This window comes from Strigops habroptila, chromosome 5, assembly GCF_004027225.2.
Source record: "Strigops habroptila isolate Jane chromosome 5, bStrHab1.2.pri, whole genome shotgun sequence".
NCBI lineage: Eukaryota > Metazoa > Chordata > Aves > Psittaciformes > Psittacidae > Strigops > Strigops habroptila.
In genome coordinates this window covers 1,851,862-1,867,256 of record NC_044281.2, presented here as the reverse complement: position 1 = coordinate 1,867,256, position 15,395 = coordinate 1,851,862, and the positions used below count along the sequence as shown (strand labels likewise).

The 15,395-nt window shown below is 36.5% G+C and overlaps 1 protein-coding gene across 1 annotated transcript in view; it reads left to right on the top strand.

Annotated features, from left to right (window-relative positions):
• SPAG16 (sperm associated antigen 16) overlaps window positions 1-15,395 on the top strand; it is a 408,668-nt gene that overhangs the window by 218,684 nt on the left and 174,589 nt on the right. Inside the window, exon 12 of the mRNA XM_030487793.1 lies at window positions 2,962-3,147. Coding sequence (XP_030343653.1) covers window positions 2,962-3,147 — 186 coding nt within the window. The remainder of the gene's footprint in view (window positions 1-2,961; window positions 3,148-15,395) is intronic.

Sequence of the window (15,395 nt, the reverse complement as noted above, 5' to 3'; positions counted from 1 at the left end):
AAATGCATAAGCAATAAATCTCTTTCTGCGATTCACAACAGCGGCAGTGCATACTGACCTCTGAATCAATTATAGATTTCATCACTCCCACCTAGTACCTGCTTCTGAATTTGTTTTAAGCTCTTATTTTATAAATGTATAAGGGGCATGACAATTTGTCATTTCAATTTTATCTGTCTCCAGAAGTGAGATCTAGCTTAAGTTATTAGAAGTACAAGTGTTTCATTAATAAAAGCACATTTTTTCCTAGCAGCTTGACAAAATAAGGGTCTCCTTCAAACTCATAGTCGGGCTCCAAGCCTTTGTGCTTTGGTATATGTCAGCAAAGCTTCAGAATTATTCCTGAGCAATGTTAAAATTTTTGAGAGATGAATCTCTCAAAGCTTTGTCTTTGGCATGGGGGTGTAACTGTCTTAATGAGGATTCTAATGACATTTTCACAAAAAATAGCAATCTAAACCGTAAGTGTTAAAAATAGTCCAAAGTTTAGGTAGGTGATATTTCATAATGGCAAGTTCCCCCTTAAGATCTATCAGATAAATGATGCACATATTTCAAGCTGTCTTCGTAGGTGCTTTTTACAGAACAATTTACAGACACCTATTGGAAAAAGAGGAAAGAGAGAATATAAAAGAAAAAGGTTGACACCATTCCTCCCGGACCCTTTTTTCCCTTCATTTTTTTTTACACTGGAACAATGAACTGGGTATCTTTGAGTTCATTCTTAGGATGAAGTTTTATAGTAGTGCTTAGGATCAAGCCTTGAGCTATTTTCAGTTCCCACAGTTTTATATCCAGAAATTTGGAGGAAGGATTTCTATCACAGGCGATAGCACATTTTTCATTATTCAAATGAAAGCAGAGTTTATTGAATCCTAAAGGCAAGATCTTCTTACTGATGTTGGTGAGATAACAGCTGAAATTGGTCTGAAAACCCAAGGTTAGAATATTTTGGCCTGTATTTTTGTTTGTTTACGTGAGTTGTCCCTAGTATAATTTGAGAAAGCTGCATTAACATTTTTTTCAGTGTTTTAAAAGAGTTTAGGATGAAGGGGCTAAAGGTCAGTAGATGTAAGCTTTATACTGGGAAGGCTGGTAGAAATGATATTGAGAAGCAAAATTACAGGATACATGGATACATTTGTGGGAATGAAGCATTGGGAGGTCTCAGCATGGCTTTGGAAACGAAGTCTCAGAAATCTGTTAAAGAGTTCTATGAAGGACTTGTTGAGCATTTGATCAAGGGAGATTCATAAATTCAGTATACTCAGATCTTCAGTAAATTCTTCTTATGGTCATTTGACAAAAACTCTCAAAGAGGCCAAACTGTCCTGAATCAAAAGGAAATTTATCTTGTGAGTTTAAAAACTGGGGAAAGGATGGGAATCAAATGACACTTGCAGAGTGGAGAAATTATTGTTTGAGTCCCACAGGGAGCTGTGCTGGAACATGAGTTATTAAGATGATGGGGAAATTGGAGAACAGAATGAGGTGGATGGATTTGCTGCTTAGTCACGGCAGTAAAAGTGAAGGTTGCATGTGAAGAATTATAGGAAAAGAATTTCAGTTGCAACACTTGACTCAATGGTCAAGTGGCAGGTGAAAGTCAATGCAAGTGAATGCAAAGTGATGCATGTAAGAAAAAATGGTTCTAATTATAGATAGATCGGAATCGGTCTAAACTAGTTGTTTGTTCTCAGGAAAGAAATTTTGGAGCCACTGTGACAGTTTTCTGAAAATATCTATGTAGTAGTGCCAAAATTGCTAAAAGAATACACAATAAACCAGAAAACACTACTGTGCCATTGTATATCTTCAGTTATAGCTCAAAAGGTGCTGAGAAAGATGGTAAATGTGACCGAAGAGGTGGAATGATGTCTCTATGAGGTACGAGTCAATAAAGGAGGAGTCTTCTGCTTTGCGGTTAAAATACGATAGGGTCCTAAAACCATTGGTTTAGAGATGGTAAATGTGTAGTCAGGGTTTACTTTTAATCACAGTATTAGTATTAGAAGTATCAAATGAAATGAATATTGAAGACCCCAAAATAGTTTTTCACACAGTGCATAATTAAATTTTGGAATTCACTGAAGATTGGAATCTCACAGGAGATTGTGGGTGCCAAAGGTTTGCATATGTTCAAAAATTCATTAGTCATGGAAAAAACCCTCCATGGCTGCTTGTTAAAGTGCTTCTGCCTCAAAGAATCCTGAGCCGCAGGCCAGGTCTGGGAGATTAACAGGAGAACCACTCTACATACTTCTTGTTATTTTCTTGTTATTAAGAATCCCCTACTAGTTGTTGTATAACATGGTACTGAACCAGATGGACTTCCAGTCTGAAGCCATATGTCCATGCTTAATTGAAATAGAACAGTACTAGTTTATATCTGAAGATTTGGCCAAAAGATCTGAGTTAACTCTGTATTTTTCATTTATATAACATAGCAATGACTCAAGAGATAGTGAGTGTGTTAAAGTGTTTATACTGAGTTGGAAGAGACAAAATTGTGATGCTTAAATCATAATTTAGATGTAGAAAATGGTATGGATTTGGGAAATCAGAAAATATTCTTCCCGAAGCTATTTTATTCTATTTTGAAAGCAATTCTCTGGGCTTAAGTTATTTTCCTGATGAACTCAGACTACAAAAAGTAAAAATGTAATTTTTGGAACCCATATTTACTTTCCCATGGAAGATAACTACTTCATATCTCAGTTTCTTTTGATAGTGTATTTAATACAAGACCACTTCATCTATCATGTGTCAGAAAACTCTGTGAAGTAAAAATCTGAATGTTTTCAAACATAATTTTTTGTTCATATGTATTTTAATGTAAAATCAACAGTTACTCCTTAACCTGTCTTTCTAAACATGGTTGAATTACTTTCTGTGTACTTTGAAAAACCTTTACCTATATCCTTGCTAAAAAGTACTCTTTATTTTTATTCCTGGTAACAGTGGCACCCAGCTGGTCACTTCAAGTGGGGATACCACAGTGCGGATATGGGACTTCTCAAAACGTGCCTGCGTTCTGACTTTAGCAGAACATACCCAAGCTGTATGGGGCTGCTCGTGGCATTCGTGTGGTGATTTTGTGGCTTCCGCCTCCATGGACAACACAAGCAAAATATGGGATATTAACAGGTATGGAGATTCCGTATTAGCCACTTGACGGCTTTACCTAATAAGCTTTATGTTTTAGCCCAGTCACAGAGAGAGATCTAGCATTGATTTGTGGACTTCATTTGAAGAACAGAGGTAAATTAAAGGGAGTAGTACAAAAACTTTGATGTGATATACTAGACCAAAGCTTTACTAGAGAGCTGGGAAGGACTTAATTTAAGATAGAGCTAAAAAAGCAAATTTGCTTTTATTTGGTATCTGTGATTCTGTGCTGTTTGTTTGCTTTTTAAGGTCAGACCCTCGTGGAACTTCAGTATGTAATTTAAATAAGTAACTGAACAAACATTTAAGTTTTCTCTGCAGCATTTCTAGCTCATGAGTATACAGTACACTTCAAGGTTGGACAAGTGGAAATTTATTCATTATGTATGTTTTGGCAAGGTGACTCCTGATTAATAAATCAGCGTATACCTCTTCATTTGCTTTATTATCCAGGCAAATGCATTTTTATGAAGGTGCTTCTATAATATTATAATAATAGTATATTCTTGCTTACCAATTAATTAGTAGTTCCTCAACTCTCTTCAGTTATATTTGAGGTGACATATTTTGATTAATGTACACCTTAAAGGAATCCAAACTGTTCCTTCTAGGCTCCTGAATGACGTAGGTGTAGTGTGACTGACTCCACTGTACTGTTCTAGGTCTGATTTTTAACAACTGAATGTCATCAGTCCACAGACAAGTCTTCAGTCTCACAGATGTTTTCCCCCTTTATTATCTAGTCATAGAACCATAGAATGGTTAAGGTTGGAAAGAACCTTAAGATCATCTAGTTCCTAATGCATTTTTCCATTTCCACTCAGTCTTTTTCTTCCTTTGCATTTGGATGAGGTGAAATACTCCTTCAAGCTTGTTGGCCACTCCAGGGAAAGCAGCTTTGCTGAAAAACCAAGGGAGACTCTCCTCTTCCGTTCCTTTTGCCTAGACCACTCCCCATCTGTTGCCATTGCAGTGAGCCCTGCAACCAAGACATAGAGACTGATTTTAGGAGTGTGCTTTTGTGAAGCGTGAGTGCTGAGGGGTTTTCTTGTAGCAGTGAAGTACTTTTCTGATAAACATGTGTGAGTTGAGATTTTTCAAACCGTTGTAATCCAGCCAGATTTTCTTGAGAGCTAATTAAAACTCTGTCAGTATCAGATTTTCAGTCTTGCTTTTCAAATCGTGAATTGAGGAAGCATTAAATAATCATAAAAACGTTGTTTACAAAATGGGGTAAGCAATGTATCCTTTCATGAATTATTCCAGATTATTTTGGCAAAGCTGAGAGCAGCTTCTTAAAGCAAAAGCTTGAAACAAATACTCAGTTTTTATAAAACCACAGAGAAAGGAGTTAAAGTTTGGCAAAGTTCAAGACAACTGAGAAGTGGGTTTTATAACAGAAATTGTCAGCCAGTTCTGATAACAGATGATGCCTCTGCTCTTACTGTCAGTAATAAGAATTAATGGTCAGTGTTTTGCTTTGAAATGAAAACATCAGACATCTACTGTATTGCCTCTTTACTTAACCTGTTGTAGGATTTTAATACTTTGATTATCCTATATGGCATATTCATGACCTTTAAGAAATAATACTAAGAATAGTTTTAATTTTTTATCAGAATGGTTTTGCATTTGCATAGACAAAGGTTTTGTTTAGACACTTTAAAATATCTTCTCTACTGAGGAATCTTTTGTAGTCAGAGGAATCAAAGCAAATCTTCATCACCAACCCATGCCTCCCACTCACACTCATTACCAGCTCTCATTTCTACCTTCAGTGTATCTGATGTGCATTTTGCATTTGAAAATAAGAGAGTAAGGAGCAGAGCCATCATGTGAAAAGCTGGTTATCAGCATGTAATTATTGAAACCTTTAGATGTGCAAAAATCTCAGTGGCTAAAGGGAGCAGGAGGTGGCACAAAATGTGGCACAGTATGTTTGAAATAGGAGTATTCAGAGTATGAAATAAAAAAGCCTCACTTGGAGTTCTCACTGGTGGACTTTCAGTCTGTTTACAATAAAAGCCCATGTGCTCATGTAAGTTACACTGTCAGAGTTGAAAAGACCATCGAGTTCTGTTTAGCTAGTCTAGATGAGTTTGTAAGATGTGCTGTAGAAGGTATGTGGTGTATGCACTTAGTATAAAGTGTTTGCACTTGAACAGTTTGATGCTCTTGAAGACCTTCTGTAAAAAGGGATTTGATGATGACAGGACATAGCTGTTTCAAGCTTAAGACATCCCACCTGAAGACCTGATTCTGCAGAACAATCAGCTGCAATTGATCTTTATGCCCCCATTGGCTAATTCAAGTGAAAAATCAACCTGTGCAGAATATACAATGAGATGTGGGAATAAGGGAAAACTATTGACAGATTAATGAGGCTGGTAGTTTCCAGTCTGGATTGTTAATTTGTTGATGCATATATACAGTAATGCTATACCTGTACAGAGCCTGCAGTGTATTTTGGCTTGGCAGTACTACTTGCCAAACTAATTGGCTGAGTTTGGCAACGCTAATCCTAGATGTCTCCCAGAGTGTTACCTGTACGTTTGTTATGTACGTGGAGTTCACTGATGTGAGTGAAGCCAGCTGTGCTGGGTACCATATAAATAAAACTTCCTTCAAACTCCTTTGCAGTGTGGGTTTGTGCAACCAAATGGGCAGGTGGAGCAGGCTTTCCACAAGGGTTTGCAATGCTTAGAAAGTTTGTTTTCTTCCCATCCTTACAGAGTATGTGTTTATCTAGTTCTCATCCTTAGAGTTATCCTCCTCAGATATCTGCCAGTTGACACAAGCTCTGAACAGTGACAGAGCAGAAGATGACATACTCGTGGTAGGATAATAATCAGTGATCACAGTTTTTCTGTTTAATCTAGTGATTTATTCTTTCCACTAATAAGGAATTAACATTTTATAAATGAGAGCTGTCTTTCTTTCTTAATATTACATATTTGGATAGGTGCCTGCTTTTAAATTGAAAGGCTCTGGAAAGCAGCATGTTAGGGGGAGGGTAAAGAAGGAAAGCAAGATGAAAATCAAAACTATCACTGCCACCTTCCTTAAAAAGGTATGTTGTAAGTAAATGCTACAAATACAAATACATTTCTGTAATGGCTGGCAGTTGGCTTTTTATTTCCAGACTTTGAAAAGTTGCTTTTATATATTAGAAATATACTTTTTTTCTATCTATAAACATAGCTTTTGAAATACCTAAAGCAGAGTTCTCTGTGGTTAAAAACTTGGTATCAAGAAAGTGGGGAGGCTGTTTGCTCTCTTTAACACCAAAACCCAAGTTGCAGCTTTCACAATCATCAAATCCATATTGGAGTCCAAAGAATATAAGGTGCAACATCTCTTAAATAGGAAAAAATTGACAACAGTTTTAATGAATTATATAATTCTTCGCCAAAGATAAGAAAATTCAGCTGCTAACTGTTTGAATTTTGTTTTAATAGAAGGTGAAACCACTGCCAACTCCTTTTTTATTTGCAGTGGATATTAGTCACAAGCATTTTTCTTTTGTGTATGCTGGAAGTTTCTGTCATATATCTAGCCGCAAATGGCATTCCTACCAGGACAATAATGTGGGGTAGCTTGCAGTTAAAAATGTTGTTCTTCCATTTAAAGAGACGATCTAAGTTTGAAAAACAAAACAGAAACCAAACAAATAGACAAAAATCCAGACACCTTTCTTCTTCCCTGAAGACACAGACACATGCTGAGATGCAGCTATGATCCAAGTTACTGGAGGATCTGAGAGAGTCTGAATTCTGGTGTTGAAACTTCTCAATGCTTTCTGCTGGGAGAATTGGCTGCTTTGAAAGGAAATGAGAAAGAGAATGGCATAACTTGAGAAGGGAGAAAGATAACTAATGTACCTGCCACGTTTAGAAAAATAAAACCACAAAACCAGCAAAGCACAGGCATATCTGCTATCTTCAAAGTGATCCTACCTTCTTCGTGATTGTAGAAAGCAAGTTGAACATGAAGTGGGGAAAGAAAGGAAGAGGCTGTAATTTGTGAACAGGTTTTTATTCAGCAGCATAGCTCAGATTGGAAATATATAGCCAGCCATGTTAATAGATTGGCAAACAGTTCCAGGATTGTTTTCTCAGGCCATAAATTCAGGCCTGTCAAAGTCATTTTGGCAGGATTAATTTCAATTATCCAACTGTAAATATCATCAGAGATTTACAGCCTGATCTCTGATACGCAAATCAAACTGAACATCATATATCTCATGTAAACACAGGCAGCTACTTAGTTTTGCAAACATATGCTAGGACTGTATGATAAATGCAAACATTGTTATTTGTGCTTTAAGACTGAGAAATTATTTGCACCAAAGTCAGAACATTCAGAATATTTTTTTTTCCCTCCAGTTTATCCATTATGTAGTCATTGGACCTGTTCTCTGTTTTCCTGTGGTTTCTTTCAGCAGTGTGAAATAAGGCAGAATTAGGCCACAGAGAAATGCAGTTCTGTTCTGTTCTGCAGCAGACCTCAGGGTGAATAAATGTTTGCAAATTGGTGCTGTTGCTGCTTTCTGTTCGCTGCTTTTCACTCCATCACTTACTTCTTTTCAGTTAACACAGTCACTTTTGTCTATGTGCCTGAAATTTGTCCCATAATCAAAATTTTATTTTAAAATTCTAAAAAATGTAATTGTTTACATCAATCCTCTGTCATTCCGTTGGTGTATTTGTTCAGGTGCAACTTAAAAAAGTAACTAATCCATCATGATCCTGTGCTACCACTAATACAGCATCTTGATACTAAGCTATTAATACATAATTTTACTTGTTTCCAAATACACACAAAAATAGTTGTTGACACCTTTTGCATTTCTACAAGACCAGGAATTTTCACATCTTTACCTAGTGTCACATGTATGTGACATAAATTAATCCCTTGTTTATTTAAATAATTCCTTCTTTTGTTCTTAAGCCTACTTAGGATTCTTATCTTCTGCTATAACTTCTCTCCACTTAATAACTGCTGATTATAGTTTTCTTTCTCCTCTTAAGAAGCACTTTAATTTGGGGAACTTTTGGGCTAGTATACATTTTAAAGAAATTAAGCAGGGATTGATTTTTGTTTATTTAGAAGCCCCTAATGAACTATAGGTTTCTTTGGAATGATACCATGCAATGATGATACTGCACATTTTTTATTATTGGCACATCTTGACAGCGTGCAGTGCATGATATGATTGATTTTAAACTGCTATTAACAACTGTTTTGGTTGGGTTTGGGGTTCTTTGCTTTGGTCTCAATAAGTTAGTTATTGTTGCTTGAATTGCCAAGTCGGCTAGTCAAACTAGTTGCTTTGTACCATCAAAGTAATGTGAAAAGGCACAGTTTAGCCTGACTTCTCCTGATATCTTTTACACTCATACTCTGCTGCTTTTTCTTCCTTTTTCCTTAGGCAATGGACAGCTTTTAAATGACATTTACTATCAGATTTGTAGTTATTTTTCACCCCACCAAATGTATCCATACCAGGACTCTATAAAATCTCCTTTGGAGAAACTCATAAAGATTGTCTAGTTGTAAAATGGAGCCATACTTCCACATTCTGAATCAGAATAAGGGTGTGTAACCAGTCCTTGTCAAATACCCCTTTTCAGATGACACTTACCTGACTCACTTCTTCAGTGGGACAGAAGCCACAAGCTCTTCTGGCCAGATACCATGTTTAATTGATTCCAGTAAAAGTGAGACTATTCTATTTTCAGAGAAGACAAATGTCCTCCGGGAAATTAGAAGGCAGGTAGAAGAACTCAGAGGAAATGTGGAAGGACCATCTTTGGGTAGTTTGTAATGTCTCTCCTGACAGCACATCAGGAAATGCTTGCCATTTTGATGAAGGAGAATTCCCTTCTGAATCCTCTGAGGAGCACTGGAGAGACAACCTGCTATTAATCCCTCAAATCAAAATGAGACCTATGCCCAAGTCTCCAAATTTATAATTGTGCTTGAGTTCCATAACACATTTTTCAGGACCAAGAAAGTCTAAAACCTAGTTATTATAATTCCCAGAGAGCCAATTGTAAAAATCAATTCGAAGATGTGAATTATGAGGGTAAAAAATGATATCCAAAGCATTGCTGTTCAGTTAAGGGGAAAATATGGCTTAATCTTCATAATACTGAAAAAGATGAATCTTGAAGTAGAAAACTTAATTGTAGCTTGAACTCCATATTGTAAACTTATTTAAATCACATTACAGAGTTAGTACAAGACAACAGGCATTAATCATGAGAAATGTTTAATAGGGTCATATATTTGCAGCTCAAACAGCCAGACAAGTCTTCACCTAAATCCCATGGAATGCTTAAACTGGACAAGTGGTACAGTTGTTTACCTTTGGTGAAACTAAGCAAAGAGTTGAAGTGCTTTACTCGAGGCCATACAGGGAGTTACTACTGAAGTCATCATTACAAACCCAACTTTCCATTTCTTGGTAACATTAAAAAAAATGTCAAAATGAATTGTCCTCAAACCTTCCTACAGGCTGAGAAGAAAGAAAATTGGAATTGGATTTTCAGTAGTAATACAGATTCATGAGAAACGTGTGTTTATACCGTTATTATTTCTCTGTCACTTACAGGATGCAACGATAAAGCAATGTTGGACTTGTCTGCAGTTGCATAGCAATGTTCAAAGCACACATAGAGACATTAAAAGCATATGCTGGTAGCAATATTGCAAAGACTGTCAGCCTTCACACTTCGTAACGTAAACTAATCACCACTTGGGACACAGTAGAAACATGTCTCTATGGAATTACACTGTTAAACATGACAAGAATTGTGTAGCTTCTGCTGAAATGTTTGTGTTGGTGGTTGTTGGCTGCAGGTCTAGATAAATCAATGTTCTCTGTGGTTGTCATTGTAACTATCTGTGGCAATTTACCTTGTATATAAGAAGCATATTTGAATGTGGTTAACCTGAAAATACTTTTTTAAATGTCAAAAATATTTTGACTTTTTTTTCTAAAGCGTTGAAAAGACAGAAATGAAAATGAAAAGCAGAAATGAAAGCTTTGCTTTTTGCTTTCTACTACTGGTCTTGAAATGTACAGCACTGGTTTTGATTAAGGAAGAGGGGGAATAAAATACTACTTTTTTTTAAACTAGGGTGTAGTGAATGGAGCTGCTTCCTAAAATGTCTGAGTTCTCAGCTCTGCAAATATTTCTAGTAGGCTTATCTGAACTCTGCAATCAGTTACCTACATGAGATTTCCATCTTCTTTTATGGTAAGAGAGCAGAGAAAGTTGCACTTGATTTGCATAAAAAGATGTACCCTTTTCTAATCTCACCAGTTTCCTTGCTTCCATTATTTCAGCATCCAATATGGCTTGGAAAAACTTATTAGATGCTGTTGATTGGGTATTTTTATGTTCCAATTGCCCTCTGTCAGCCCAGGGATGGACAAATTTGTTAAATTATGTATAGTTGGCGGAGAGATTCCTGTTGGACAGCAGAATGCTTTATTTGTTTGCAGTGCGAAGGTAATGTGATGTTCTGTAAGTTGGATACCTTTCTACTTGGTTTACCTTACTTGTCAAAATGCTTCCTAGGTTCCCTGACAGCTAGTTCAAGAGCAGGATGAATTATGAAGCTGATACTTAGGCTTCCTTTCCTAACCAAAACAGCTCGGAGGTCTGGAAAACTTAGTCCACTTTGATCGTGTATACTGTAGGTAGGCTCAGTTGTGGGTTTTTACTCTCTTTGACAATGTGCAAGTTGAATTCCTTGTCTTATTTGCAAGGGTGCAAGTATTATAACTATGCCTTCTGCAAAATGTTGTTAAGATCTTGACAGGGTGTTTCCACTGTCCTACATTCAGTATTCGAATGCAGAGGGTCAGCACTGCAGACATTCTGCACATTTTAAGTCAGTATAGTTTTTCACTACATATCCAGGCTCATTATCCAGTTGTTTTCTTTCTCCTTCATGTTACATTCAGTCATTCCTGGCAGTCTTTTCTTCACCCAACCTGTTTTCCTAGAAATACTGTCTTACAGTATCTCAACCAAAACAAAAATGAATTGTACCAACAGAGAGTAATTCATACAGCAGTGAAAGCTGTCAGATATTATTACAGAATTCAGTGCAGACAACAGTTCATTAAAATGATGTATTTCAATCATCACAACCATATCCTGTCAGTACCAGTTAGTGCAAATATTACACATGTAGTCTGTGATACATGTTAAAGTAGAGTACTGTTACCCAAAATCACAGTGTGCTGCAACACAAGTAATTGTAGATTGTTTCCCTGCTTGTGTCTCCAGGGAATTTACAAGAACAGGAATATGTCTTACTATTCATAAGCAGCAGTACTTTGATAGAAATATTCACCTGAATATTGAACTATTTTTAGCTGATAATGTCTTCTAGTTTGAAATTATAGGAGTTGGTCATTTGATTTCAAAATGAAACTCTGCTGTAATGGATGTCTTTATACATATAAATTCCTGTTGTTTGAATTCTTATCCTCTGGCTCTAAAATAGTCTTCAGAGATGTGTGTGTGCAGGGTTTGTTTTTAAATTTGTTTGTGATTTTTTTTCTTTTCACACCCCTCCTCCCTCTTTTTTTTTTTTTTTCTTTTAGTTAAGGGTTCAGACTTTACACAAAATCTTGTCAGATTATTTTCTCTCCCAAATGCTGGAACTCTAGTTGTATACCATCTGTATCCTGTTAAAGCAAACTACATTCATGTTTGATTAGCCTCAGCTGGAATATGAACACAAGTTACATCTTAATCCTTAAACAATGACTTCTATATACAGAAAGAGTCTTCTGGTTCTTTTATTGCAGTTGGAAGACGCTGAATTGTATTTGTACCTTCTTAAAATGTGAATGAATATTGTTTTCAGCCCAACAGTGATGGTTTTTAACATTTGGGGGTCATTTCTGCTCTAAACCTTATATTTCCCTTTCCTTTTCAATTTCTAAAATTAGTCCTACCATTTAGTAGGTAGGACATACAATACAATTTCTTTGGTATGCTGTGTGGTTTTTTCTTTGAGCCAAATCTCAGGATCTTCGGAGTAGACTTTGAAAGCTTTAAAGCTTATGTCCACACAATACAAATGGTTAAGTCTTTGAACTGTTTACATAGCCAGTCTGGCCCGAAGAAAACAAAAATGTTGGCAATTTCCCTTCTGCACTTCCCATATTCAGAGCAAATTTTCTGATGTGAATTGAGATACGACATCAGGCAGAAATCTCTTTCTAGACTGGCCAATATATTTCCCAGCTAGGAATCAGTTCACCATCTGAAAGACAATATTTATGCACGTATTTACTGAACTCGGAGCCTGCAAAAGTATGTGTATCTGTGGGAAACCTATTAAATATGTATTGGAATTATCCAGCTGATGCAAAACCAATGAATTTCTTTATATTTCAGTATCTCTTTCAAACATATTTCTGTCACCAAAACAAAAATTCTAGATAATGGAGTCTTAACATTGGCACTGCAGTAAAATGTCAACAAAATTTGTGAATTATTTAATACAGAGCAGTCATGGCCCATTTCTGTTGCAGAAAGGGCATGCCAGTTAGCTGCACAGTGGGAACATAGTTGAAGTTACACTTGTAGCTCTCCTCTGAAGTTCTAAGAAAAAAACCCAAAAATACTATACGGGATCTTCTGCAGTTATGTCCTGCCCATTAAGAAGCCCTTTTCATAGTATTTTTAATATCAGAGTTTGTTTCATAGTCATATAGACTGAGCTAACTGTGTTTGGAGGGTTATGATAAAAATAACGGCTTGAGGACGCAGCTGCTAACCAGGTGTGAAGCTAGCGCTGCTGGCTGCCCAAAACCCCGATTCCGAGTGTGTCAACCTTTTAAGTCATCCGTATCAGCTTTGGCTTGACAATACTTTGATTACGTATTCAGCACCTACAACTACAATACAAACTAAGCTTTGCTATATGCAACTGAACATCTTAGTAGTGATTTGATGGAGATATACTTACCAACAAGATAAGAAGATGGCACAACTACTAGAATTACAGTGCCAGTACTAAAATCTTTGCTTGTCCAGATCTGTTGGTTATCAAATGCAGCTATTTGGCTTTTGGGACCAGAGTTTTGAGATCCTGATTGCTGATCTTCTCTTCAATATGCTTTTAGACATACTAATATGAGGAACTATTTTATGTGCCTAGGTGTGTACAGTGAACAGTTTTTGTATTTGTAAGTTTGGGAAGAAAATGAGAATAAGATCTTCCCACCTCAGTAGGTGGATATCCTACTTTCTCCTCCTACTCTGAAGCATGCAGTCCGGTGGTGTCAAGCACTGAAAACTTGCACGCTGTTAGGAATGGATTAGATGCCCCAAACTGTTGTGATTTCCTATTAGACTGAGGCCAGATTCCTTTCAAAAGGACTGAGAAGTACACTCCTCAAAGTTATGTTGGTCAAATCTGTCTATATTGAAAACAGTTGGGTGTTGTTTCCGTTAGTGCTTAAGAGTGAATAATTTGCTGATGAAATTTAAGTATTTTAAATTCATTACTAAAAAAAGCGAAGGACTCTCTCCCCTTGAGAAGGGGGATATATGTTCAGATCTATAAAAGGAGGAAACTAAACCAGTACTCTTGTATTTTGTGCATCTGTTTCAAGTTAACTTTTTCTTCCAGCCCTTTTCTAGGGGAGAAGGATTCTATCTGGGATGAGTGGTGGGGTGGTGTGTAATATAAAGATAGGCTTCTAAAAAGAAAGCAGCAAAGTAGAGGGGTGGAGGTAGCCTTGGGAATTTAGGCCTTCACATTCTGTGTTTGAGTAGTTTTCCTGCTGAAAACACAGGGCCAGTCCCATAGTTTGCTACAATGTTCAGAATAAAAAACACTAGCACCTGTAGCTTAAATCACTAAGCCAGGCTTTTTATGCCCTACTCCAACAGCTGCCTATTAGAGAACCTGGAATGATATTGTTTTTGTTGTGGCTCTGTGTCTAAGAGCACAGCAAATCCATTATTCATAATGTCTTCCCAAGTTCACAAAGCCATTGAATAGTGCTGCATAGCTCCTTAAAGCTGCCACCCACTCAAATCCATTTTATTTGGACAAATAAACTCTGCACTGCAGAAAACCAATTTGAAAACACACTGAAATTCATTTTCCTCACTTAAATATTAAAGTGCTTATATTTATTGCATTTCAGCCATGTTGTACTGTTTTCAAAAAGGACTTGCTCATTTAATCAGTGTAAAGGAATGTCAGTAAATTTAAAATGTAGAAGAAAATAGACTAACATACGACAAGAGTAGCACTGCTTTTTATGCAGTGAATCTGCATGCTCTAGATTAAACTCATCTATTAATATGTAAATGCATATTAACTTACAGTAGCACAATACTGAGCCAGGCTTTCATGGTTCTCTGCGCTAGTCCTTTTTTTATATATATAAAATAGTTTTTCATTTTAAAAATAAGGACTAGAATTCCTGGTTTGTAATATAGTAATCAATAAAGAGGGGCCTCTTTCACTTGTCACTGCATTTTTGAGTTTGAGACTGTTGTTTTTTCTTTATCTGACTTTTTTGATAAAGGCATTTTCTATATCAGCACTCAGTAAGGTAGCTGCTGGTAGAGTCATTCATGGTGTATGTATAGTTTTGGTGCCTTGTGCATTTGTATGTGATGGTCAGGGAACACCGCTTGCAGAAGGCACTTTAAATGTGCATTGAATAGTGTAAGTTACCTTTGTTGCTTATATGAGTCTTCCTGACTATGGGCTGGGACTAAAACATACAGATGTCAGTCTAATCTCACATAAAAGAAATGAATTAAGAAATTGGTGAAATTAAATTGTGAAGTGCTGGTACTGCTTTCTCTATCTAATTCTCTATAGAATTTCATCACTATAAAGCTAGAGCTGCAAATGGTGGAAATTTTGTTGAGTTTTTCATTTGGCTTTTTGTTGGGAGTGGGTATGAGGGCTCATAGCTGAATTAAGTCAGTTTTATAAAAACATTATGGATGAAGTTCAGTTCTTGGGATTTATTCTGCTGGTCTCCTATCTAGTTCTTGTTTCAGTTTTTCCCTTTTGTTGGTAGTTTTACAACAGTTGGTTTGTTGTTTTGTTTTTTTTTTTCTTTTTGGAAGGCAGGCAAGAATTTCGTTTTAGAAACAGTGACAACCTGGGTCATCCTTCATGCAGTTTCATGTTGATTCTTAGCAAACAGAAGCCCTGAGAGA